The 27,245-nt window shown below is 52.0% G+C and overlaps 1 protein-coding gene across 10 annotated transcripts in view; it reads left to right on the top strand.

The window, feature by feature from the left end:
• Positions 1 to 26,084, top strand: part of MTMR14 (myotubularin related protein 14) — a 44,047-nt gene extending 17,963 nt beyond the window's left edge. Inside the window, exons 7-19 of one of the 10 annotated variants that reach the window (XM_069562021.1) lie at positions 872 to 945; positions 5,461 to 5,531; positions 6,133 to 6,207; positions 10,890 to 10,956; positions 11,804 to 11,889; positions 12,146 to 12,222; positions 12,460 to 12,496; positions 14,821 to 14,891; positions 15,564 to 15,622; positions 15,789 to 15,927; positions 16,656 to 16,835; positions 22,660 to 22,815; positions 25,494 to 26,084. In XM_069562021.1, the coding sequence (XP_069418122.1) occupies positions 872 to 945; positions 5,461 to 5,531; positions 6,133 to 6,207; positions 10,890 to 10,956; positions 11,804 to 11,889; positions 12,146 to 12,222; positions 12,460 to 12,496; positions 14,821 to 14,891; positions 15,564 to 15,622; positions 15,789 to 15,927; positions 16,656 to 16,835; positions 22,660 to 22,815; positions 25,494 to 25,677 (1,276 nt within the window). In that variant the 3' untranslated portion in view covers positions 25,678 to 26,084. The remainder of the gene's footprint in view (positions 1 to 871; positions 946 to 5,460; positions 5,532 to 6,132; positions 6,208 to 10,889; positions 10,957 to 11,803; positions 11,890 to 12,145; positions 12,223 to 12,459; positions 12,497 to 14,820; positions 14,892 to 15,563; positions 15,623 to 15,788; positions 15,928 to 16,655; positions 16,836 to 22,659; positions 22,816 to 25,493) is intronic. The other 9 variants (XM_069562024.1, XM_069562023.1, XM_069562022.1 and 6 more) reach the window with 9 other exon arrangements.
• Positions 26,085 to 27,245: the final 1,161 nt, after the last annotated feature.

The raw sequence follows: 27,245 nt of genomic DNA, 5'->3' as shown, positions 1-27,245 counted from the left end.
TGCCAGGCCTTGAGCATCCTCTCCCTGTATCCTCACACAGCCCTCGCTGTGAGGAGGTTCTTATATCCCCCTCATGCAGGGGAGAAACAAGCCAGAGAGGGTAAGTCACTTGCTTGGGGGAGTCCAGTAAGCACCAAGGGAGCCACCAACGTCTCGTGTACTCTGCTGCCGCTCTGCCATTTCTGGTGGATTAGCATCTCTTTTAAAGTGGATCCAAAAAAAAGGGTGGATCCAGAAAATCAGTATTCACTCAATTTTTATATCCCGTATGGACCAAATTTTCACAGGACAAAGAAAAATGAGAAAAAATGGAGCCTGGGTTGGGGTGATGAATTTGGGGAATTTTCCCAAAGTGTAGCTTGTTTATTCTTTTTATAATGCTGACCTTTAATTATGCCATGTTTATCTTAGAAAATAAGCCACGCTGAGGCTAAGTTACAGCTCGGCTGTCTGTAGGTCCCCCTGCCCCTCCGTCATCTGTCAGAGTAGTCCTCCGTCTCTCAAATGCTGCTGGGGAGCATCCTCAGCCGATGCTGGAGAAGACAGTGGAGAGGAGAGTCCCCCTCGGGGCCCCTCCTCAACAGTGTCTGTGCTTCCTTCATCTGGGAGGCTTGTACGGATTGTGGTTCTGTGGCTTTATGTCCCATCGCAGGTGCTGTGGTATCAGGGAGAGTCAGCACTCTCACCTGGTGACTTCGGGTAGGCAGCACAGAGGTCCCATTCTTAACTGTTCAAAGTCAGCCTGACAGAAGGGCCTCATCCCAACTCTGAGAGGTTCTGTAGCAGGAGGCTTGTCTGAGCTGTGGCGATGCCTGTGGGGAATGGCACACATGGGCTGTGGTGCCGTAACACATTGTGTCCTGTGTTGTAGTGTCACCTCCTCCGAGAAGGTGGACAAAGCCCAGCGCTATGCCGACTTCACTCTCCTCTCCATCCCGTATCCAGGTAGGGGCTCCTTCCAGGGTCCGGTCAGGGGACAGGCTTCTCAGGACTGGGGCTCCGAAGGCCACCTGCAGGCCCTGGCCACTTAGGTGCTCAGGTGCCCTGGAGCTCCCCAATAGCATACACTGTTGCTCAGCGTAGGACAGTGTGGTTCCCGGTCCGTGGCTCTCAGCTCTGGGTAGGACACTGTCCTGGCAGGGCTTTGCCCTGGGAGGGGCCTAGGGATGGAGTCTGGACTCACACCCACTCTGCTGTACCCTTGAGCGAGTTCCTTCACCGTGCCAGTCCCAGGTTTTCTCAAGCATCATGGAAGTCGGTGAGGCTTAGCTCAGGGTCTTCTCGGATTAGGTGAAGTCAGGTTGATCAGCGTGCTCTGTGCCACTAACGTGCTGTTCTTGGGGTCAGCCACCAGTCGTGCCGTGCTGGCTGTTACTGTGGTGACGTAAGCACTCTGTTCTCAGTTGTACGTGGTTGGTGGCCTCGTCATGTTGCAGAGTGCTGTGGTGAGCATGCAGCTGGCTACATGTGTCTCTGGCACAGACTGTATGTAATCTGTAGCCAGGGCAGTGTTCTCTGCACTGCGTGGGTCCATTGGTAGCATTGTAGCCGTCTAGCAACGCTTGTTCAGGGAGGTATGAGAGCCCTAACCTCAGTGCCAGACTTTGTGAACAGACAGCAAAAAGTGAACTCGTTGTCCTTAAAACCTCTCTCCTGCTCCTCAACATTAGCCCTGCCTTCAGTCCTCTGCTGGATCTTGTCTCTTCATCTTGGATCCATAGGGCCAATGGCAAGAGCAGACTGGTGACCCCAGATTGCTGTCAAGCCACAAGGCCTTCTCTTTAGAAGCTCAGGTTCATCTGGTGCCTGGTGGGCAGAGGGTATCCTCATCAGTGTGAGCCAGTGGTACCTGAACCACGACCCCCGGTGGCCTGGCCTCCATCACTCTGGCCTCCGTCAGGGACTCTCCTTCCTAATCTCTGCCAGCTCAGCATTTGGTGGCTTGTAGGGCTGGACGTGCATCTCAGCTGCAGCACCATGTCCTTGAACAAGTCCCCTAACCCTTCCAAGGATAAATGAGGATAACGCTGTTTATTTCTGGTTGATGTGCCAGGTCCAGCCCTGACAGGTGCTCGCTGACACTGGGCCGAGTGATGGGTGCGTGGGAGGAAAGGCTTGTTCTGGCCAGATGCTGAACCATTAACAGTGACGCCTGGGCTCGGCAACATCACAGCTGTCAAGAAGATGTCCCACCTGGGGGTCTACATGAGGGCTTCCATAGTGTAGTTTTCAGGTTGGTTTTCAGACCAGGCTCCCCACTCTCAGGAGATGCTTTGGGGTCCGCAGACTGAAGTACTCTGCCTAATGGGAAAGCTCTGTGTTGGCTGAGGACCCAGGTGTCAGCTTTCTGTATTTGTATTCAGGTTCTCAGTAGGACTTGGTTTAGAAAAAATTGTTTTGTGCCAGAACAGTGGCACAATATCCTTTCTGCTGTCATTGGGCAACTTGTTATAAGACTCCTGAAACTAACACCATTTGACCCAGTTATTCATTAGGCTGTAATCCAGCCAGCCTGGGCCTGCAGATGTTCATCATGTGAGTTTTATTTTTTTGGCCACACAGCATGTTAGTTCCCCAAGCAGAGATTGAACCCATGCCCCTGCATTGGAAGGCAGAGTCTTAACCACTGGACCGCCAAGGGAGGTCCTTCATCACGTCCATTTATACCCAGCCCAACATGGGTAATATTTTCTGTAATCAGAATAATGATTATGTAAATAACAGCACAGCCACCCATAGTATTGTAGAATGAGATACTACACAGTAATAGAAAAATGCTTAAGGTGCTAATAATAAGCACAATACAAAATGAAATAGTAAAATCTCAACTCTGTGAGAGGAAAAGTACTTATATAAAGGATAAGAAAGAAATATGCCAGAGTGGTAAGATGATACTGTCTATCTCTGAATTTTTTTCTCTTTTCTTCCCAGAATATCATGGACTGGATCTGATAGTCGTGCGTGTGTTGAGGGGAGAGTAAGGGGGATGGGTAATCAATAAAAATTCAGAAGCCTGGGATCGAGGAGATGCCATGTGAGGGCACAGGAGAAGCACCTTTTACTTCCTGTGCTTATGTTCTTGAATTTCTTCACCTGCCTGTATTATAACAAAATTAACATTAGCCAGACCAAGTCCTGAAATGCACTCTGCTGCCATTTCGGGGGTCTTCGTTGAGCCCTCTGATGAGTTTGAAGCCCAGACAGGAACTGTGGTGGTATCAGTTCTCTGTCAGACTAACTTAGGCTTCGACTGGCCCTTGAAAATGAGAAGTGTTCTGGGAGCACTTCCCTCAGGCCCCAAAATAGACAGGGCCGAAAACTGCCCAGCACAAGTCTTATTGGTTTCCTTCTCGAGCGAGCGCCTGCTCTCACTTCACTTTTGGTGCCATCCCTTTGCCTCTCAATAGGCTTAGAAGCCTATTGAGGTAATGAATGTCAGGCCTTGCCCTGGGTACCGAGGTTGTTTTAATTCCCTCCATTTCTCAGTCAGTTGCTTCTGTATCACACGCTGCTTAAGAGCTGGGCCTGGAGCCTGCGGTGTTGATTCGAGCGCTTAAGTCTAAGAAAGCAGAGCACTTCATGGGAGCTCTGGGGAATAATTGGTGTCTCTTCTAAACCTGGGCTGATAAGCTCAGGGCCTCTGTCTGATATTTATATTTCTTCTTTCTCCCAGTGAGGCACCTAGGAATAGGCTGAAGTGTTAGGGCTGAGTATTGTGGCTTGACTTCCCTGTCTACAGAGGGGCCTGGGGACTTAGAGTGAATGAGGGCAGAGGTGGGGGGTGGGTAAGAGCCACGTCTCGGACACAGCGGCTAGGTCTCCAGACTTCCCCCACCAGAGGAACCTTTCCTTTGTTCCCGGGAGTGACCTCAGGCTGAGGGTGGCCCGAGGAGCTGGAGAGTCCCATGGGAATGTTGATGGCCTGTGGCTGCCTTGACAGAATTCAGGCAGTTATTCTGTTGTCTTTGGGGACCTCCTCAGACTTGGACCTGTGGCCAAAGGCTTGTGTCCTTCAGAGTTTGTGTTGGCTCTGGCAGAGGACCTGAGAGGAAACCGGGAAGTTCCCCGCCAACCCCCTGGCCCTGGCCGTCCTGGCCGTGTGGTGAGGGCAGGCCTCATTCCACCTGGATCGAGCTGCAGGGCTGCACTGGGGCTCTTGCTTCGGCTTCAGCAGGAAGGTGGCACTGGTATGCTGTCTCCTGAGGGCCGTCAGTGCTCTGCCAGCTGTTTCCTGTGTATTATTTCATCTCGTCCTTAACCACTTGACAAATGAGAAAGTCAAGGCTGAGAGATGTTAACTTGTTCACGGTCCCAGAGCTAAGCTAAAGGCTGAGGTTAGAGGCTGGCAACATTGGCAAGGCCCTTTTCACTCGTTTTCTCTTGTTTCCTGAGGTCTTAACTTGATGGTGTTTCTTACAGCGTTTCACTTGTCAAGATGGGCGTGTGTCTGGAGCACCTGTGCCGTTCACTGCCCATGGTCCTTTCCTGCATGTTACAATGCTTGGTCCTCACTGAAAGCCTGTGGGCCTGCTATAGGCAGACCTCGTTTTACTGCTCTTCAATTCAATACTGTTTACATATTACATCTTTTATAAACGGAATGTTTGTGGGAACCCTGCGTCAAGTCTGTTGGTACCGTTTTTCCAGCATTTGTGTACTTCATGTCTCTGTGTCCCGTTTTGATAGCTTTCATAGTACTTCCAAATGTTTCATCATTACTACACTTGTTATGGTAATGAGCGATCAGCAGTCTCTGACTTTACTGTTCCGACTCATTGTAGGCCTAGATTTTGGTCAGCAATTTTAAGGAATAAAGCCTTTTTTTTTGGCCACACCACGTGGCTTGTAGGTTCTTGGTTCCCCAGCCAGTTGTTGAGCCGGGCCCACAGCAGTACTCTTAAGTCCTAGCCACTGAACCTCCAGGAAATTCCCTCAAGTATTTTTTATATTTAAGGTATATTGGTTTTTTAAGACATCATGTAATCTCACATTTAATAGACTATAATACAGTGTAAGCATGGCTTTAATATGTACTGGGAAACCAAAAGATTCACATGGCTTACGTTATTGCAGTATTTGTTTTATTGGAGTAGTAGCAGGGTGATCTTATGTGACTAGATAAGTTGCTGAGAAAGTGCTGCCATGGTTCAAATTGTATGCCACGCTTTTGTTCTCTGATTATTGGCACTTCAGGGGCATATAGAACAGAGGAACTGGAAATGAAAGGAGAGGTGACCAGCAGCCAGTGAGCACAGATGGAGAGAGAGACGTGTGCAGGCAGGCGGCACCTTGTCAGGAAGGGTCTGTGACTGGAAACCAGAGGCGCATTGGAGGTGCCCGCCCGCCCAGTCCAGTCCCCGCTTGTGTCGGCTGGTGGCCACTTCGTCCTCCAGCGCCCAGGGGCGTCTCAGGACTCTGGGCCAGGAAGGGTGAAGGTGTAACTCTGCCCTTCTTTTCCAGGCTGTGAATTTTTCAAGGAATATAAGGATCGGGATTACATGGCTGAAGGGCTCATTTTTAACTGGAAGCAGGTATGAACAGTACCAGTTGTCAGCTTGGGTCTTCTGTTCCTTTGTGAAGGGAAACCAGCTAGAAAATTTTGAGGGGAAAACAGCTACCCTTTTCGTTTCTTTTCTCTTCCCTGAATGAGTCTCATTTTTTTTTCTCTCCCTCTTCTTCTTAGATATACATGTTTAAACTCTTATTACATACTGTTTTCTCTCCCCCTTTAGTTTCTCCCTTTCTTTAAAAAAGTTTTCAGGGACAGGGTAGGAGAAGTGCTTCATCTTTGCTCCACCACCTCCTGTGGGAAGAAGGGGGCAGCCTTCTGGTCCTCCCCAGTGGGTGGGAGCAGCCCAGGAGCTGCTGGAGGCTGAATCCAGTCCATCACCTCCGCCTCAGCAGCAAACACTCAAGTGGCCAACTGGAAACTCCACTTGGCAGCAATATCTGGTCCCTTGATTTTTCAAGCTTTCTCTTTCAGGCTGGCACAGGCATCTGGCTTAGAGAAGGCGAGCACTGTCAGGGGGACACGCTGCCTGCCCATGATAGCGACAACTTCAGGGCCTCCGCCTGTCACCATAGTATCTCCTGGTGGCCAGCCTGTGTCTCACAGTGTCTTTCTGTCCCCAGGACTACGTCGATGCCCCTCTGAGCATCCCTGACTTCCTGACTTGCTCTCTGAATATTGACTGGAGCCAGTATCAGGTGAGGGGACCCCTGGTGCCCACCCCACAAGCCCCTCAGGCAGAGGTCTGAAGGCCTGGCTCGCCTCCAACCTCTGACAGCCTAGGAAAGGAGGAGCTGCTAGTCTCTCTGACTCTCTCTCCTGATTTGCTCTTGGCCCAGAAAATCAAAGCTTTCTGAACATGACTCACTGAAAGATTTGCATCCACCAGGGAGTTCTGTTTCCAGAGGAGGACTGCATGGAGTTTGCTTTTCCAGCTCTGGGACTTAGAGATTTTTTTCATTTTACCTTTTAAATGCGTGTTCCATCAGAGGAAGTGCAGCGCTCCCTGACCTGATTTGCTCATAGAAACCTGAAAATTATTTCCATTGTGCGTCTCTCTTATTACTGTCTGCCATGGAAGGGGCACCAATCTTACTGGATGAACCCATCTGTCTACCACGTCTGGCCCACACTGTATAAGCCCGTGGCCCATTAGCAGTCTCCTTGCCACCTGCTTCAGCCAGGACAGGGAGCCTCATTCTGCCCACTGCCTTCCCCACACCTATTCCCTCTGCCTGGCTGCCCCCTCCCCCACGCTCCTTTTGTCTGGCTGACACCGTACCTTCAGGATTTGGCTTGAGTGTCCGTTCCAAGAAGACTTGCCTGATGTGCCTCCTGTCCCCATCCCTGGGGAGTTGGATGCTTGCGTTACATTCCCATTAATCCCTGGGCTTGTCTCTCTTGGAGTTTTCCACTGAGCTCTAGTTACTGATTTATAATAGAGCTGCTTCCCCATCTTCTGTAGACCGAACACCAGGAGGATGGGGAACCACGGCTTGTGCATCCTAGAACTGAAAATGGCCTGGAGCCAGAAGGCTGAGCCACTGAGTACCCAGAAAACATCCTGCTTCAGTCCTCTTTTCATCTGCTCCCGGGTCTGGACAGTTCCCATTCAGGCTTGAGATCTCCCTCTCCCAGAGGCCCAGCCCCCGCTGTTATGCAGCTCTGTGTTCCATATCACCTTGGACTTTGTTATCCTGGTAGCAGATGGTCTGTAAAGGCAGAGGCCATGCTTACCCTGTTTTTTTCTTATATATGTGCCCCCGGATGCAAGGCAGATGCTCCATAACTATTGGCATGAGCCAGTTATAGGGGTGTTGGGTCTTCTCTGTGTAGGTGTTTTTGCAAGAGAGGCGACTTCAGAAGGAGAGCCGATAGGTTGTTTGTTGTGTCTCAGAAAGATGGAACAAGCTGAGGAGCCTTGTTCCCTACTGTCAGGCCCTAGTCTGTCCCTAGACAGGTGGCATGGCCAGAGAAAGCGGCAGGCCTCCTCCTGAATCTGCTGTGTGCAGAGGCCTCGAGTAGGCCCCACCTAGCCACCACCGCTCTCTCTGCTGGCACCGTTCTTTGCCCTTGTGCATACAAATCTGAGAACCATTTCCTCACCAAATTCCCTATAACTGTACATCAATGCTGTCTACTATGTTGACAGTATTGATGCTGCCAAGAAAGTTTGTCTTTCTGGGAAGGGTCCCTTGTATGTGGAGTTGTGTTTAGTGAATAGAGGCCCTGAGTGTGAGCTCCTTTGGCTGTTCTCAAGGGGCTCTGTGACCTTGAGCAAGTGACCTCACTTCCCTCTGAAAGCAGAATTGACAGCACCTGTTACAGAGTTGTGGCGAGGTTCAGATATGATCACTGCATGAAAGTGTCCTGTTAATGGAAATGCCGGACCAATTTAGTGATGATGATTGGGGGCGACTCCTGGCTTACTAACTCGGGAGTGAGCACTCATAAAGCCCCAGGCACGAGGGTAGGGGGCAGGGCTTCCCCCAGCTCTGCCTGCTCTCTGGTGTTGCTCAGCCAGTTGGCCTCACTGCGCTTTGCCATCCTCTTCCTCAGCCAGGTCCTTTCAGCCCCTGTGCTGACTCTTCAGCTCCCAGGTCCACCCATCACCACTCCCTTTACCCTCTGCCAGGCCACCCAGGCCTCACTAGGCGATCCGCACCTACAGTCTTTCCCAAGTGTCCAGTCATGTGGACACCTGAAAAGCTGCCCAAAATGGAATTGTCAAAACCCGGAGCACCCCCAGGCCCTCTACCATTTACCCAGATGCTCAAACTCAGAATGTTGGAGATGGTGGCTCTTATCCCTCACATTGATGGCTAGTTCCCGTCAGTTCTCTAAGTCTCTGCCCCAGGGATTTTCTCCAGTCCTTCCTGCTTCCGTCTCATGTCACTGGCCTAATACAGGCTACCATCATCTAATGGCTGAGAGTGGGGCCGCACTGAGGGGCAGCCAGCTGGAAGTAAGGAACGTAAAGCATGTGAACAGGGCCTGGCAGAGAGCAGTACTTAGGTGACAGGCCAAGATTGTCATTGTCACGCCGTCCTTCCAAATTCCATCTGACTTTTCCTGTTATCCTCAGAAGTCCAAGGACTCTCACGTGGCCCACCAGTTCCACGTGGCCCAAGCTTGTTGTGGTGACTCATTGGCTGTCCCCTCCCTCTCTTCTTCCTTAGGGAAGATGCTCCCCGGTTTTGCATATGCTGTTCTCTGTGCCAGAAATACTGAGTACTTCCCTTAAACCCTTTTCTCACATGCATGTCACCATCTCTTAAAAGCCTTACCTAATGGTCCCCGAGGATCGGGCTAGGCTCACCTCCCATTACATGGTTCCACAGCATCTTACACCACAGCATCTTAGTCAGCACGCCTGCAGCAGTTCACTTTGGCTTCTGTTCCCTGCAGCCCCGAGAGCTGGGGTTATTGTGTTCACTGCTGTGAACACCCAGGGCCAGGCCCACAGTGGTGTCCACAGCAGTGTTCCCAGCGCGCGAGGAGCAGTGCTGCCCTCTGAGTAGCCAAATGGAATCTCCTAGAGCTCTGCTCTTTCATTCTGTGCCCAAAGACCCCTTCCAGTGGCTGCTTCTCCTCACACAGACCCCTGACCATGAACAGGCAGTGAAGGAACTTTCCAAGGGTACCTCCTAGTCCCTAAGCACTAAGCCTTATAGATGCAGAGCCCTCATTGGACTTGGTCTAGGAGAAGAGACAACACATAATTGTCATCTGCGTAGTAAGATTATTGGCCAGTGGCTACAGAAGACTCTGTATGTAGATAATGGGGCTGGGCCTTTGAAGGATGAGTAGGAGTTTGCCAGGCAGGGGAGACTACTCCAGGCATACAGATGTAAGCCAGATATGTGGTACTCGGCTTTGCACCTGGAGGCTTTTTCACGACACACATGGAGTGAATCAGAAATGAGTGTAGATTTTCATGCATTTCCAGGGTCCTCTTCACATTCTGTACTCTCGTTAGACATTCGTTTCCTCACTCTAGTATCTGAGGAAATAGACATCACAGTGTAGCATGTGACTGACCACAGGCCTGGGTCCAGACCCCAGCTCAGCTTAGCTGTGTGACCTCAGGCTTCCGCCAACCCAGTGCTCCCCAGGCTGTGGTTCCTGCCCCCGTCCTAGGCGCCATGGCCAGTAGCATCTGCTGCCACTCCCTGGTCATTGGTGTCCCCTTCAAACAGCTGCTGTGGTTGGGGGCCCCTGCAGGCTCGTCCTTGGTGGCCCCCTGCCGTCTCCTGGCTGCCGCGGCCCTCCCCCCACCCACCCAAGCAGCCCGAGCGTCTGCCGCAAGTCTCCTGCCTCTCCTGCTCTTTCTCCCCTGGGACTCACAGTGAGGAGGAGGTCTGTGGACAGTGGTGTGTCTGACACGTTGAACCAGACAAGCAGAGAGACCCCCAAGCTGCCATGGGTAATAACTTTATTAATGTGGCGCTGCAGCAGCTTTCTCTGGAGCCACTGAAAGTGGGTCAGGACTCTCCAGGGTCTGTGGGAGGGTCAGGTAAATGAGCCTGTTTTGAATTCCTGGGAAAACCATTCCAATTACAGGTGCTGTGTTCACCTTCCCTGTGGGAGCACTCTTGCCGGCATTCACCGCAGCCTCTCTGCACAGCCCAGACACTGAGAAGTAGTTTTGTTGAGAGGCTGTCCCCAGCTCGGGGGGCGGGGCCCACAGAACTGGGTCAGGCCCCTCCATGGAGTTCCAGACTCCAAAGTGGGCTGTTTCTCAGAGCATCTGGTTTAGACCTTTTGCTTGGGCTAGAACAGAGGTTCCAATCTCTAATAAGCTTTTGCTTATTTTTTTATCTCCTACCTCATGGGTCTCCTGTTTTAAAAGTTTTGTCTGCCAGACTGCATTTGTTATTCATCAAAAGACAGTATAGTGAGTAGCAGTAAAAAAAGCGATTGATGAGAAGGCTGATATTTTCCTTAGTTTCTATGATATGATGGCAGATGAAGTAGCTCTTGCTGTTTGATGACAATGGCCACAGGCTCGAGGTTCTTTGTTGACTTCTGTTAACTCCCTGGACAGCTGTGCGTGGAGCCCAGGACACAGAGGAGGTTAATATCCAGCTATTGCTAGTGGGTGTGGGGGTGTGGGTTGCCCGGACCTCTGCATGGCTCCCCTTCCTCGCTCTCACTTTGGGTGAGAACACACTGAGGGAGGGGCCCGTGGGAAAGGGTGCAGGGAAATGTGGGGAATGAAGTCACAGAGAATCTGGGGTTTGGGCCTGTGACCATGACCCTGGGATACTTTTTGTCCCAAAATAACTTTTATTGGTCTTTTATTTTTTAAATATTGTATAAATTCCCATTCTGAGTTAATACCTTTTCCTGGAATCCTTCTTTTTTTCTTTTCCAACAGAGTTGGGACCTGGTGCAACAAACACAAAACTACCTGAAACTGCTGCTTTCCATAATTAACAATGATGGTGAGTCTGCCTCAGCCTGCCTCAAGCCAGTGGATGTTCGGGGTGTTCCCAGGTCTTGACGGCACCAGTGTGTGATTATTGGAACCTTTTGCTCTATGGGAGAAGGATATGGGGATTTGCTTATCATTGGCCAATTTATTCCATGTTCTCAAAACCCTAGAAAACAAAATTATGAACTTCCTACAGTCTGAAGTACACACAGGGTGTCCTACACTGGCTCAGCTGGCCTTTGAGCTTTGAACCTCAGCCTTTTGTGTGGGGCTACAGTGGCCTCTTCCCATTCAGAAAGTTGAGAGAAAGTCAGTCTTGGCTGCTTCTTGGTCACACACAAGCCCATGGCAGGCCTGTTCTCTGGATGGTGCTCCAGCTGGTCTGACTGTTTTGGTTGAATGAGCCCATGATGCCCAGTGTCCTGGGGCAGTCTGACTGACTTCTCCTTATCAGTCAGGACTTGTGTGAGGTTGCACTTGCTTGAACAATATAACCAAGAAGCCCCAAGAGCAGAGCCAGGAGACAAATAGCAGAAACAGTCTTTCCTTGTCTCATATCCATTGTTTAGTTAGCTCAAAACCAGCAGTCATTTCAGACTTGTCTCCTGCCGCCTTGAATCCTCCAGAAGAGAGACACGGTCTCTGTCCCAGAGCTCACACTCATTGTCTCCATTTGGGTCAAGTGCCCATCCTTAAACTGTGGTGGGGTTGGTGGGACATCCCATGCCTGCACCTGGGGCTAGGCTGTGGTTCTGGGGTAGACTGGATCTCACCCTAGACCTGGGTGGTGACACATCCCCTTCTCATCAGCCTGTGTTTGCTTTTCTCCTGGGCCACCTGTCCTGTGTCCTGCGTAGACGACAGCGGGCTGCTGGTACACTGTATCTCAGGCTGGGACCGGACCCCCCTCTTCATCTCTCTCCTGCGCCTTTCCTTGTGGGCTGTGAGTACACATGGGCTGGGCTGAGGGTCAGGGAGCCTTCAGGGCCTTCCAGGGTCTACTCTTGGGGAGCGCTGAGCCTATCCCCAGAAGCAGAGAGGATTTGGCCTGAGGGACCTCAGGTGTCCAGAGCAGGAGATGTAAAGTTTGACCATATTCCTGGGCTGTGGGGCAGCCTGGTTGTCGGGGTTCTATGGGTGTGGTTCAGCCCTTGAGGCCAGGAGGGGGCCTCTCTCTGATCTGGACACGTCTCTTCCAGGATGGGCTCATCCACGCGTCCCTGAAGCCCACTGAAATCCTCTACCTCACAGTGGCCTACGACTGGTTCCTCTTTGGGTGAGCCTTCGGGGGACGGACAGCAGGCCGTGGGATGGGGGCAGTGCCTCAGGAACCAAGTGTGTGCGTGGGTGTGGGGGCTCCTGTGACAGGGTCGAAGGTGAAGACAGTCCCACCCCCTTGGGAAGATGGGAGGCGCTGGTCAGGCCCCCTGAGGCTGTGGGGCCGGTGCCACGGGCTCTCCCCATCCTCCTGCCTGCACGCTGCTGGCTTTGACTTGTTGCCTTCTTGTTTCAGGCACATGTTGGTAGATCGACTCAGCAAAGGAGAGGAGGTGGGTACTGCTCACAGTCCACGAGCATGTGTCAGGGCTCCGCAAGCTCTGGCTCTTGTACTCCCAAGAGGGACAGGATGATGGTCTGTTCGGTGTCCACACTTTGGGGGCAGCTCTTTGCCTGGTGTGTGCTGGGGCTGGGCAGCGTGGCAGGAAGAAAGCCAGCCCAGCAGCCCCCCACGCTGCACCTCAGTCTCCCGCTCTCTCAGGACGGAGTTACCTGTGACCTTCCTGTGTCAGTCCTTCTCCCCTCTTTCTCTGCCATCCTTTTTACGGCTGACTTTGTTTTCTGCACTCAGCTTTGGGAGCAATTTACAAGTCGTTCGTGTGCCCCTCACCCTTACAGCTGAAACCCAGAAGCTCTTCCCTGTCCTCTGTCCTCATCACACCCACTCGGCAACTTTAAGCCCTGGGGCCGTCCGTGCAAGCAGAGGCCTGCCTGCCCCTCACCACTGGCCCAGGCCCAGTCAGGGGCCCTGGGTCCCTTCCTGTCTGGGCACTGTCCCTCCTTCCTCCTCTCTGCCCTGTCCACACAGCATCCTTTTGGTAGCCTTCGCCTTGTTCCTCTTTTTTCACCCTGTTTTCCCTACACGCAGACCTAGAGTCAGACTTGAGTGTGAACCCTAGTCGTGCCACCTATACCTGGGTGATCTTGGAAAGTGTTATTAACCTGGAGTCTCCTGGTGTCCGTCCTGCCGCCTCACAAGGAGCACGAGTCCAGATGCCCAGCGTGGGAGTTGCACGCAGTGCTGTCTCTCTCCACACCCCCACCCCCCATTTTCCTGAAGCATCCTCCTCCCCTCCTGAGGCTGCCTCTTTCTGGGATCTTATCTTGTGCCTTCTTCTTTTGTTCCTCCCTCTCAGCTGCTCCTCTCCCCTTGTAAATCTCTTCTGAGCACTTATCGCATCTGCCAGAACTGCAGAGCTCATAAGCCTGTTCCTCAGAGGCCTCCGTGAACTCTGTCAGAGGCGGTGACTTTGGCATGGAAAGCTGCACACACAATCCCTTGCAGCCTCTCGTTTTGAAACTTGCCGGGTGCCGATGCCGCAGGACCTATTGCCTGCCCACCACCGTGCTGTCCCTCACCAGCAGATTTCACCTCAGAGACTGGGTAGGGGGGTTCTGGGTTCAAACCCTGGCTATGTCTCAGCATAAACAAGAGGGTCTCCTCAGCCAGGAGGGCAGGCAGAAGATGGGCTTTTCTCTTAGCACCCCCTTCCCTACCTCCTAGTTCACACACTCAAGTTACCCATACTTTAAAAACATGCAAAGGGCTAGGACCTGTTAAACAGCATTCTGTACCCTTCCTTTGCCTTTGAGATTCTCCGAGTGCATTAGCATATTAAAATCTGAAATGTGTAATGAAAACATCTGTTTCATTTTATGTAACAGGGAATTTCCTGGCAGTCCAGTGGTTAGAACTCTGTGCTCAGGATTCCATGCCTTCGTTGCTGAGGGCCTAGTGTCAATCCTTGGTCAGAGAACTAAAATCCCAAAGCCAAAAAAAAAAGAAATTATGTAACAAAGTTTTCAAACTGGACTGACCTTGGCTCCTTCCCTCCTCTTTTTGAGGAAATCTTACCAGGCTCTGGGATACTCTGTAGGTGTTTCTCCCAAGTGAGGGGTGGATGGACCACACCTTTCAGAATCACTGCAGAGACAGAGCATTGTGTGCACTTTGCAGAGGCCCGATGGATGTGGGTGCTGGCTGGAAGGAAAGAGAGCCTTTGCCTACAGAGACGGGGATGTGGATGTGGGGCCAGAATTCAGGGCCTCCCCCTGCCTTGACCTGCCTCAGACTTCATCCTGACCCTGGTCTCTGAGCAGTGCAATCTATGGGCCTGAACCAAACTGTTTCTGGGTATTTCCCCTACGAAATCTGATTCCTTACCCTTCCGTGGTGTTCCTGCTGTGTCTTGAGGCCTCCAGATCCTCTCTCTGCCAGCTGTCCTTCCCTGTGACCCTCTCTCCATGGTATTCTCAGGAGAGACTGAGGGGGAGAAGCGGCTGTTGTCTTCATCCTTTTCAGTAGCTTGAGAACACATGTGTTGAACTTGAAGATGGTCTTGTGTTCTCAGGAAGGAAACATAGTCCCTTCCTTCCTTGCCCAGCCCCGGCATGCCTGCCCGAACTGCTACGCCCTCTCTAGCACCCATTCTGTTTCCACACCAGAATATCTGACAGGGTCCCCATAGTGGGGCTGCTGTCTGGCAGGGGTGACCAGGGTCGTTGGCTGCCCTCTCCTGGGAGTCTAGCCACCTAGATCCTTCTCCCTAGGGAAGACTATCTTCTCATGTGTGCTGCTTTTTGGTCTGTTTCTTAGATTTTTTTCTTCTGCTTCAATTTTTTGAAGCATATCATCTCTGAGGAGTTCTCTGCTCTGAAGACACAGAGGTAAGGAGAGACCTGCTCTTGCTGAAGGCAGGTGTACTGGGAGGGGCCGTGCTAGGGCAGGTGGTCTTGCTTGCCATCTTCTCCCCACCTTGCTTCCCTGCATGCTGGGCAGGCTGGCCTTCCGTCCCTGCCTTCTCTCTAAGGGCAGGTAGGGATAACTGGGGAGGGCCAGAGGATGAAGAGGCTCATCTTGTGACTAGGGGTGCAGGGCTCGTTGCTGGAGGAAGGGATGGGGAGACCCCCAAGCTGCCCTTGCCATCACCTCTGAGGCCAAAGTTCTCCTCCCTGAGTTGCTGCAGAGGTGTGTCTGTGCAGCCCCCCACCACAAAGCAGAGTCTGCTCCCAGTTTGGCACACACAGGGGTCTTGGCCTGGTGATTGCTTTAGGACCCCTGTGAGGGTTGGTGTCTGTGCCGTGTTCCCTCACCTTCCAAATCCAGGCCCGTAATGTGTTGAGCCAGACTTGGCCTCTGAGGGGCCATGCTGACAGGCAGGAAGCAGGCTTTGCTGGTCTCCCAGAAGTGGGCCTTGGCCTTTTGCAACAGGCTAGGTAGGACCTGTCTCCATGAGTTTCCACTGAGTTGGAGCTTCTTTTCCAGGTGGGCAGCATAGTCGGAGACAAAGGATACCCCCAGTCCAATCTGGAGCTCACTGTTCTGGCTTCTGTTTATAGGAGGAAGAGTTTGCCAGCTCGGGATGCAGGCTTCACCGTGGAAGATATCTGCATGCTGAGTGAGTCATGGGCCCCAGCAAACTTCTGTGCATCTTTCTGAGTATGGACCACAGAGGGATTGTTTGTTCTAGAATCTTCTCTCTCTGGTCGTATGGCATAGAGGAGGTGGGGAATCCCTCATAGGAGAAGATAATGTGCTAACTGATGGTCCTGGCCTCTTTTCAGGACGGAAGGACCGTGGCAGCACCACCAGCCTTGGCAGTGACTTCTCTCTAGTCATGGAGAGTTCCCCAGGAGCCGCCGGGAGCTTCACCTATGAGACCGTGGAGCTGGTCCCGGCAGGAGCACAGACTCAGGCAGCTTGGTGAGGGCCAGGCTGGCACTGAGCTTGCTAACAGCTGGCAGCCAGGGCTCCAGCTCCAGGGAGCCCCAGGAACAAAGGGGCCCCAACAGTAGGCCTGAGAGCTCAGCTGCCTGCCCTGCTGTCTCCACTGGGCCTCAGAGGCCAGCCATCTGGCTGGGGAGGGATGCTGCCACACTGGCCCAAGAGCATCAAGGGCCAGTGCTGTCCGTGGGACAAAGGAAGAAGCTGCAGGGCTGGGCAGACGGGGTGGGGTGAGGGGAGGGTGTTAAAGGAACTTCATGGGGGCACTCCCTTGTATCAGTTGCCTGGGAGGTAAGGCCAAGCTTAGAAAAAGAAAAAAGTACTGAGTATGAAATGAAGGTTGCTGATCGGGAGCTCATTTGAGGTTCAGCTCCTTTGAGAATCAGATGACTTTTCTCCTTGGACAAAGGGCTCGAGATTTTGTACAACACTTGGAGGGAGGGGCAGTCCTTAAAACTGTTTGTTCAGAATCTGTTGCCCAGCATGTGCACTGAGGCCAGTAGGTCAGTGTGTGTGAATGGCATAGTCCCTCTGTGAAGACCCAGCTCTCGCGGCCCATGGCTAAGCCCAGGGGAGTGCTGGGTGTGCCCACTCCCATGTGGCATTTTTCCAGTGGAAGTAAAAACTGGGCCCAGAGACTCAGCTCAGGTGAGCAGAGGGTAGGCCTGAGGTGGCCCTTCACCAGCAGCCCTGTCTTCACACCACAGGAGGAAGAGCCACTCCTCCTCTCCACAGAGCATGCTCTGGAACCGGCCACAGCCCTCCGAGGACCGCCTGCCTCCCCACCAGGGACTGGTGGAAGCCAAGTCCTCCAGCTCCTCGTCTTCGAACCATTCTGACAACTTTTTCAGGATGGGTAGCAGTCCCCTGGAGGTCCCCAAGCCCAGGTGAGGAGCTCCAAAGTTCTTCCCTCTTGATAAGGCTGGAGTGTGGGATTCCAGGGCACATGGCCTGGTAGGTGGTACATCCAGGAGACCAGAGGGGATTGACAGATTTGCAGGCTCCCCCACTTTAGGAGGTACAGAGTGAAAGCAGGTTCACGGAGCAGTCTGAGACTCCTCCTTCCTGAAGCCCTGGCCGATGGGGAGTCGAGAAGGTGGGGCAGTTGCGATATGATGGGCAGGGAGTTGGGGCTGCCACCACCTGCTGCCTTTGCTAGGTCTCAGCCCCTGTGAATGCCACATTCTGATTAAAGAGATGGTGCTGGATCCTCTTGAGTTGCTTCTGGTTCTCCCATTCCTTGTCTGAATTGGTGGGCCATGGAAGAGAATGGCCAGTAGGGCGTCAGGCTAGGTGTGTGTAGCTGGGGCAAACCTCACGAGACTGTACACCCAGCAGGAGAGCAACTCAGCCAGGACGGACAGGTGGGCCTGGAATGTGCTGCAGAAATCATGTTTCTCTGGTGAGATTAAAGCTGAGCACCGGGCAGGCTTAGGATTGAGGGATGGCCTGCCATTTGGGGAAAGGATTTCCTCACTGACCTCATACCTTCGATGTCATAGCCAGGGAAGAAACCCTGTGATTTATTTTGTTTTCTAAAGCCTTGAGAATGTCTGGTTCATCTGGAAAGAACAAAGCTGTGTGAGACTGAAGAGGTCCGCTTAACAGATGCCAGGGAGAGAAGACCTTTAGCAGAAAGATCATAAGTGTTAAAGTCCACTCCAGAGTCAAGCCCAGCTTTGTCAGGTTTTCCAGAATTTCAGGTCTTCCCTTGTAGCAGACATGTTACCAAAGAGGAAACTGAGCCCAAAGGTGGCAAACTTAATGTATAAGGAAAGACCTGAAACTTTGGAAAATCTCTTTCCTTCGCCATCGTCTGGTTTTTCCTTTCTGGGCAAAGACAGACAATGGAGGGAGGTGGGGAAGAGCATCCTCCCCTCGCAGGCTGAGCGGGTCAGCTCTAGGCGAGTAGGAGCTGCACTGTCCAGAGGAGTCACCTAAAGGTGAGCCCTTCAGTTCCGAGCACTGCCATGTCGGCCAGTGCTGTAGCTGAGTCTAGTAAGCAAAGGCCACAACCCCTCTGTCCCCACGAGTTGGTGGAAGCAGCTGAGCAGAGGTGGCACCCAGCAGATAAGCCCCCTAGCTGTGCTCGCTCACATCCTTGGTGCCGCCCCATGTCCGTGTCAGCTTTCCTCAGGGCTGCTCTGGGGCTGCTGTGGCACAGTGTGACCCTCTTGCAGGCTGGAGCTCCTGTTCACCATCCCTCCTTTTCTGCCTGTGCAACATTGCTGGACAACTAGGAAGGAAACCAGAAGATTCCCCTAGTCTCCTGGGTCCTCCTGGTCTTAAATGTCCACTTGTCAGGGCTCCCCTACTGAGGCAGCACCCCACCACTCACCTTAGCTCTTAATCATTTTCTTCTTCCTGACATTCATTCCAATTTTGTGGTCATTTCCCTCTCTCCCCGGTGGTTATCCACCTGCACTGAGCTCAAATGCTATGGCTGGTCCAGGATGGTCCAGAAGGCTGAGGAGAATCGGGGGTGTCCTCCTGAACTTGGGACCCTGTGAACTGGGGCCTGGTGGAGGAGGCTGGAATAACTGGTCCAAAATGGGGCACAAGGCCTTGGAGAGGCATGGGGTGGACTGCTGTGTGGTTTCTGATGGCTCTGCTGGGCTGTTCTGGCAGTGCTTGCTTGTAGCCAGGCTGGACTGGCTACAGGCTGGGCTAGGAGATAGGGTTCCTGATTGGATGCTTGTTTGCCAGGGGTCTTGAAAGACTAGATTCTGATTTAGAGCATTCTAATTATAATTATATATCTCCATTAACATGAAAATTAATTTAGTCCTTCTTATCTTAAAGTGCCTAAGGGATCCTGTCATTAGCTTTCCTGCTACTCTTAGGTAACAATAACCAATCAGCTTTTTAATGCAGCAGGAGGAACTGTGTGGAAAGCTATGTGTAACAGCTGAAATTCCCCTAATAATATGAATTCTCTGGGTTTCATATGCTGCAGAGTCCTAAATTCTACCAGTGTATCTCTTTTTTTTAATTAATTTTTTTTTGTTTTTAATTGGAGGATAGTTACTTTGCAGTGCTGTGCTGGTTTCTCCCATACTGCCGTGTGTGAGCCAGCTGTGAGTGTACACCAGGCTGAGCTCCCTGTGCGAAACGGCAGCCTGCCACTAGCTGCCTGTTTCACACGTGGTGATGTGTGTGTTTCAGTGTTAGTCTCTCAGTCCATCCCACCCTCTCCTCCCCACCCACCCCCCACCATGTCCATATTAGCATATCTCCTTTAAGGTAGGACTGCTGGCAGAGAAATTGGGGGAGCTTTGTCCAAAGTTAAGAAATAGGTGTCGGGTTAGTAAGAAGGTTCTGTGGGGTGCTGATTCTTATCCAGTCCCAACCCCATACCCCTCACTGGCAAGACTGGTGGCCCTTTTGTGTCCTTAGTTGTCACTACAGTAGCTTCTGAGTTGTGTTTCTGGACCACTGTTAAATCTCTCATCATCTGCAGGGCTGGGCTGGCAAGAGGCAGGACGCCTCCCTGAGGCCTGGTCAGTAAGGTGCCCCTCTCCGTATGGTCTTGGTCTCTGCTCCAGGGTCAGACATCTCGGGGGCCGGGGATTGCTAGCACTGTACATGCCTAGGGTGGGAGGATGCTATCACTGAGCCCAACTGGAAGCCAAGCTTCCTGAAGAGCAGATGAACTTGCCTGAGTGACAACCAGCAGCCTGGTTGAATAGCTGAGTGACAACATAGGCACCAACTCTGCTGCCCAGATAGGTGCCCCTCCCCCATCCTTCCCCACCTACTGACTGCTTGTTACAAGCAATGTGCTGTGTTCCCGGCTGTGTTTAATGAGGTGGGAAAACCAGGTTGCTTTCTGTGACACACACGGTTCCTGTCCCATGTTTGACGGGTTCTCGCTTGGGGCTACAGGTCCAGACCAGGGATGAGTGGTGAGGAGCGTTAAGGCATTGCCAGCTTGAGACTGAGATGGATAAGAGAAAACTTGGAGCCTCAAAAAACTTCTCCTTGGGTTGCTGCATGAATGCAGAGGTCCCTGGTTCACACACATAGACACACATAGCAATGCTTGAAGTCCAGGCTGGGGGAATCTTGATGATCTTTCAAATCTGATAAATCTTGTCCTAGCTGTTGCTGAGGTCAAACACTTCCCTTCTGAGCTCATTTTTTTCATCCCATCGTTAAAGTAGGAATAGTGATCTTTGTCTTCATGAGTTTGGGTTTAAGTGAGGTGACCTTAGAAGCACTGTCAGCTCTACCATTTTCCAGTTTGAGGATGGCTTGGCCCGATGTCCCCTCCAGTCCTGTAGGTAGATGGGTGGAAGTGGATGCTGTGTGTGTACTTGAGTTAAGGTGTAGGGCAGAAGGGCATGGGGCTTATTAAAGCTGCTTGTATTACCTGTGCACTGGGGCTAACTTGAAGGTTTTCCCTCCTTTCACTTGGCAGGTGCAGTTTCTTCCTTCTGGTGACTGTTTCCTGTCATCTTTAGGGTGTCCCCTCTTGCCAGCTTATTTAAATTGGCACTTAGGAGCACCTCTGTGCTTCATACAGCTCCTTGCTCTCAAACCCAGAAACTCAGTGGTTATGTTACTTTGCAACCCTTTCTTTGACAAAAGCCTCAAATAGAAAGGTTCATTTGGAGCCTGTGTACTCAACTCTTGGAAAAGATGCAGAAGATGGTTGGCTGCTTGCTGAGATTACTTTGTGACCCCTGGGATCATGCGTCCTGTTGCTATTTATGCTGCCTACTCCATGCCACAGCTGTCCCCTGGCTGCTTCAAGCATGGCTCTTGCCTGGTGCTGCTGCCTGCTGGACAGGGCAAGTACAGGGAAGGCAGCCTTAGAAGACCAGGAGCCCTTGCTAGGAACCTGTCTGTAAGGACATTCTACCTGGCTGTCTTTTTCCCACTGGAAATGTGAGTCTGTGATAGCCCTGGGGAGTGGAGTTAGGAACGTGGAAACCACCACGTTCCCTGTTCTAGAAGTCCCTCATCCTCCCCAGCCTCCTCTACTTCATGTTAGTTTCATTCCCTCAACACTTTGCTGTTTAACAACTGTTTTCCCAAAAACTGGAAAAGAATGTCTATCTTAAACTTGGAGCAATAGATGAGGTTTGTGGAGCCAGGCTGACCTCAAGAGGGGTTGCACCAACATGAGAACCCCATCATGACCCAGAGGAGGCACAGGACCGGCCCCCAACTGTGGCCTGCAGCTTGCTCTTACATGTAGTCAGCTGTTTGATGTATAAACGGTTAAGGATCACCAAAGATGCAGCATCTGGCCACCAAGCATCTCCACCTAGGAAGAAGGAAGCCTGCTCCATCATCGCCAGGGCTTCCGGCAGGCAGCCCTCCACACACCTCCAGGGTAGACCAGGAGCAAGGAATATGGCAAGTCTTTGTTGCAGGAGATTCCATCTGTTTTCCCTGGTCTCAAGGTGATTCTGTTGTATGACAAATCTGTAATCAAACTTGGCTCTAAAAAATAAAAATCTCTTCTTGTACTCACTGACTGTATTGGAGCCTTGGGCGAGTGTCTTCCTCTGCCCGGGCTGCCATTTCCCTGCCTCTAAGATGAAGATGGCTTAGGATCAGCAGAGATGTAGCGCTGGCCAGAGCTGCACTCAGTTTGGCCACTGCTTGCAGATAAAGCTGGCCTGGGGACCCGGGGGTGCTGTCACCTCAGTCTAGGAGCCCTCTACACCAGCCAGCTGGGTGGGCCAAGGTCAGTTCATTTTTCAGTTCTCCACTCCCTATACCACAATTCATGCTTCTGCTCTGTTTCTGGGTCCCTCAGGAACACCTGCTGTTCTTGAATTAAAGGATAAAGGGTCAGGCATCAAACATGATATACCTCTGGGGACAGGGACCTGGTGTCACTGATGGAAGGGCCTTGTTTGATGTTTCCCCATCTCCTCCCCTCCTCCCCCACCAGCTGGGCCACTGTCCAGAGACAGCAGAGAAGGCTTGGCTGTGAGTGGGGAGCTGGTGGCAGTGGTATATTCCCAGTGCAGCTTTCCTTTCCCCGCATCCCGCAAACCTCTATTTGAAAAAGGTCTGATGAAGCTGTCAAGTTGGCTGCCAGATTCATCCCTCCCCTCTGGGCATACAGTGAGTTTGCTGGGTTGATGCTTGTGAATACAAACTTTGGCTCCTGGAAGGCACTGCAGAGGAAGAGGGTGGGGCTCAGGGCACCCAACTATGTCACCACGTCCACCATCCCCAGGAGACTCCTCTCATCTCTTTGATAGAACCTCAGTGATCCTGGGCTCCGCGTTGCCCACCCTGCCATTCTCCGTGCCAGGAGTGTGAGGTGATCCTGCCTCGCTGGCTCCTGGAGCATTCAGTCTTGCTCCCCTCCTTGTGGTGCTGTTGAGATCTTGCTTGTTTTGTCAAGCAGAGCAGGCATGCGCTGGTCCCTGGCTTTGGTTGCTTGCTCACCTTTGTCACCATGCTTTGCTCTTGTTCTTTTGTTCCTATAAATCTTTGCATGAAGTATTTGTCCTCACAGCTAAGCCTCCCTTATGGTCTTGACTCTTCTTTCTTGGTCATAAGCTGTGCAGCAGTTTTTGCACTTTGGGAGAAAGTGGTTGACTCTACAGATGCTCTTCCAGTAGGCCCCTGTGGCCAGGTCCCAGGGCCACCATAGCCCTACCCCAACCCCGACTCTTCCAGGGCCTCCCCTGTCAGGCATATGACTGACTACATCATCTCCCCTCTCTCTCCTCTTTGCCCCAGATCAGTGGACCATCCCCTGCCCGGATCCTCTCTCTCCACAGACTTTGGCAGCTGGCAGATGGTAACAGGCTGTGGCAGTATTCAGGAACGGGCTGTCCTGCACACAGACTCCTCTCTCCCTTTCAGCTTCCCGGATGAGCTCCCTAACAATTGTCTGTAAGTGTCTTGCTTGAGAAGACAGGATGCCCCTTCCCCCGCCTGTGTCAGAAGCTGGCAAGCAGTCGAGTGCTGGCCAGGAATGAGGTGGCAGCTGGCCCGAGGGAGCTGGCCTGGGCTCCCTGCCCCTCCTGAATGTCTCCACTAAGTATACCTCACTGGTCCTGCACCCTGAGGTGTGAAGGGGGCTGATGGGCTGCTCAGGAAGGGTGCTGGAATGTGTTCACTCTCCCCGGCCTCGGAAACCCATCCATGGATGTCTTGGGGCACACCCTTAGGGAAAGCTGGCTGGACTCTAACTATAGAAGATGCTATTTCAGTCCAAGGCTTTGCCTGACATGAGAATCCTTTGAAAGCGGAACAGTGGGGTAGTGAAGGTAGGTGTATGGTGGAGACAGAGCCAGAATGGAGCTGGGTTAGCCCAAGGGCTGTGCTCCCAAGCAGAACCGAGGGTTCCTTGCTGTTCCCTGCCCCCTTTTGTCATCTGCTTTTGCCTCTGGTCAGGAAAGAAAATTGGACGGGAATACTAAAGCCCACGCCTGTAAACTCCTCTCCCTCCAAGGCTCCAGTACTGGGCCTCCAACTCAAGCAGTACATCTACTTGAGCAGCTGCCTCTCAGGCTGCCCTGCCCCCTTCCTGCTCTGCTGTTTGACGGATGTCAGATGGCAGGGAGCCTCCGGTGGCCTGGGGAGCAGGATCTGCTTCTTGACTGTGGCTGCCTGAGGACCTTCAACTCCCTGCCCACTACTGCCCCCGACATGGACTGAATGAACTTCAGGTGCTGGATGGTCGTCGCCACCTTCAGGATCAGCTCATACCCTCCAGTGCTGACAAGTTGGAGGCAGGTTGCCTTTGGGAGCTGAGACGGATTCTGCCTAGGGCAGGCAGGGGCCAGACCTTGGGATTCCCGGATGGTCCTCACAAGCCCTGGCCTTGCAGCTCAGGAGTAGCCCAAGGACTTCAAAGGCCTCTAGGGCTTGGCACAGCTTTCTCTATAGCCACTCCCTGAAGCCAGAAATAAGATCTCAGAAAAATTAGACATAGTTCTCTTCGTGTTTCCGTAGGCTCTTGCTATTTAGAGCTGGAGGAAGCTGACATCTCTGCCCCTGCATAATAGCACCCTCACTTACCTGGCATTAGCCACTGAAATGGGCAGCTTCAGCCCTGGATCCTGTAATTGATGCCTTAGGTAGTTCTCTGTGCTCCTAGCCATTCCTCAGGTTCTGGGTGGTTCCCAGAGGAGGGCTAGGTTCTCCATGATCCCATGGCCTCTGAGATTGCAGGGTGGGCATGGGCTCAAGGTTGATGACTGGTGAGATCACATAGTATGTTGGTTCAGTGCTTTGGCTTTGGTGTCTGAAAGAAATTGAATCCAAATCTCAGCTGTTAGGTTTACAAGTTCTGTCTTGGGGTTGAACCCTTGACTGCGGTGAGCCTGCTAGCTCATGTCTTGAGAGGGAATGACACTGTAGTAGCTCTGCCCACCTTGTGTCCTCAAGCAGATCACATATCCTCTCTGGGCTCCAGGTATCTTGTTTCTAAAAAAGGTTGTGATCTTTCCCCTTTCTGCCTCCCAAAATAGGGGGCAGTGAGAATGTACCTTCAGATAGTCCCTGTGAATATGAACTACTACTCTGAATTTCTCCTGGTTATATGCTCTAAGGGAAAGCTAGAGAGGCACACATGGTCTCCAGCCTATGTGAAAACTAATTAGGAAGTAAAGAAGATCTAGGGCCACGAATCTCTCCCACATGCCAAGAGAGACTTGGGAGTTGTTCATGGTATTGCAGGAGTCCAGGACCAGCCTCATTTCTTTGTGCTGCCGCTACAGTTATTTGACTTTTCTTCACCCTAGAACCTGCTGCTACTTCTGCTATTGCTGGTATTTCTCTCTCTGTCACACACACATACAAGCACACATACACATCCCCCACTCCCACCAGTCTGCTTTTCCTGGGTCTGCTGCCTCCATACTTAAGCCCTGGACTGTCATTTATCCTCATACTTCCATGGGCTCCCCAGGCCCCAGGTACAAGTCATTTGGGCTTGGGAATTGGGGATATTGCTGCTGCTTCTGGCAGATTCACAGGAGGAATTACCCAGGCGTTGGTCTCTTAGGGGAAGTTTTGGAGGGAGTTGGTGTTCAGGGCTGGTTTTGCTGCTTAGGTGGATAGGAACATGAGGGCTCATCTCATGTAGGTCTGTGACTTTTTCCCTAATTCCATCCCTCCTGCCAACTTTGAGTCCAGAGGTTGTGTGGTTGGTACCTCAGCCATTTTCTATGACTGACCCTTCAGGTTATCAGATAGCCTCATGTGAAATTCACACTTTTTGTTACCCTTCTTGACTTGTGATAAGTGCCTGTAGAGGCCAGGAAAGGAAAAGCAGATAGAATCAGAACGGAAATCCTGCTAGAAAAGCCAGCCCCTTCCTAGACATTTCCCTGGGGACTGCAGTGACTAAAGGTGAGGGCTCTGGCCTCTCCAGGTAGAAACAGCAGCCTGAGGGAGAGTTTGAGATGGGAACAGGACTGAACCACAAGGGCAACATGGCCAGGGGCAGATGCTGGCCTTGTACTGGCAAATGCAGAAGGATAGGCAGTGGGGCGTAAGGATGAGGATGATGGATCCTGCCCCAGGATAATGCATTAATTCTCTCTTTCCCTCCCTCCCCACAGACTTACAGCCCTGAGTGAACGGGAGACCCGGCTACAGGAGGTGCGCTCAGCCTTCTTGGCTGCGTATAGCAGCACAGTGGGGCTCCGTGCAGCAGCCCCCAGTCCCTCTGGTGCCATCGGTGGCCTGCTGGAGCAGTTTGTCCGTGGCGTTGGACTCCGGGGCACCAGCAGCAGCACCTTATGAAGCAGCCAGCCCACGACAGCTTCCTGATCCTCTCTCACCTGAGCGGAATCAAAGCCATGCCCAGCCAAGGGGTGCTTCGAGGTCGAGGGGAAACTTCCCTTCACCATCACGCACATGGCAGCCCTGAAGCTGAGCAGGACCGAGGATGGGGTTCTCCCACCCCCAGCTTCCTGACTGGTGTCTGCCGACCCACTTGTCACTGCCTCCCACCCATCTTAGTCTTTGCCAGGATTCCTGTCAACTCAGAACTGTGTAGCGTTTCCCTGGGGCTTTGGGGGAGGCTGAGACTTCACAAAAGACCTCCACTTTCCATTCTTATCTCCTGGGGAGGAGGGGTCACCTGCACTGAAAATGAGGCAGTTTTAACACAGATCACAAAATGAAATCAAAGTCTTTTTGAACAGCTATTTTCTTGCATCATTTGGTTGCTGTCTTTGTGGAGTTAATTAGAAGGTTCTCACTTTCCTTCCTTTTGCTAGAAGAAGGGGTTTTTATAGGGGGGGATGGAGGAACATAGGAAGCAGGAAGAGATTGGAGACTTGAATATGCCTCTTAATTCATGAGCCATGAGAGTATCCAGTGATATGGCAACACATAGCAACAGGCTGTTAAGGTGGGAACAGTGGCCCTCAGGCCTGAATGGGCCCCAGTCACTTGGGGAGCCTGTTTATTCATGCAGATTTCCAGGGCTGCCTGAAAGTTGGACTTGAAGTTGCTGAGATCCTCATTAAGCTGGGAAAAGGGGTGGGGGGAATCTTTTTTGTTGTTTGTTTTTTGGCCATGCCCTGGGATCTTAGTTCCCTGGCTGGGGACTGAACCTGCACCCTCGGCAGTGAAAGCATGGGGATTCCTAACCATTGGACCACCAGGGAATTCCCAAGTAATCTTTATTATTAAAAGTTCAGCAGACAGTCTGGTTCTGGTACAGGTGACCTGCAGGCCCTGCATTCGGTGAGGGATTGGCTTCCAGGGCCTTGAAGGCAGTAGGTAATATGGGAAGGATGAACCTGGCTGACCACCACCCTCATTTACTGTGTGATCTGCAGTGAGTTGCATCCTCACAGAGTGTGTCTTCATCTCTAACACCATGAAGTCATGTGGGTTCAAAGCCATGGACAAAAGGTTTTGCACAGTGCACCATTTACTGACCTCTGACTCAACACAGAAGAGGTCATTAGTGTGAATGCCCAGGAGAGGGAAATAATACCAATGAACACTTTTTGAGTATTGACTGTGTATAATCCCCTATGTTAAATCCTGTTTGTAGGTTATCTTGATGAAATTTTACAACACCCCAAGTCTGTGCTCTTATGGCCGTTCTTACCAGTGAACTGACTGAGCCAATGAGATGTTGAGTAACTTGCCCAAGGTCACACAGCTAATGAGAGCAAATGTGTAACTACTATTCAGGGACTGAGGAAGGGCGGGAGTTGCAAGGGGAAGAAGCAAATTGTTGAGGGTGCAGCTCAGGAAGAGCAATCTACCCCAGTGCCCACTAGGTATCCGGGGCCGGTCAGCATCGTGGACAGCTCTCGTAGGGGCAGGCCTGGCTCTCTCCTCGGGGAGAT

This window comes from Ovis canadensis, chromosome 19, assembly GCF_042477335.2.
Source record: "Ovis canadensis isolate MfBH-ARS-UI-01 breed Bighorn chromosome 19, ARS-UI_OviCan_v2, whole genome shotgun sequence".
Taxonomy (NCBI): Eukaryota; Metazoa; Chordata; class Mammalia; order Artiodactyla; family Bovidae; genus Ovis; species Ovis canadensis.
Note: the sequence above shows the minus strand (reverse complement) of the source record. Positions and strands in the feature narration are given on the sequence as shown.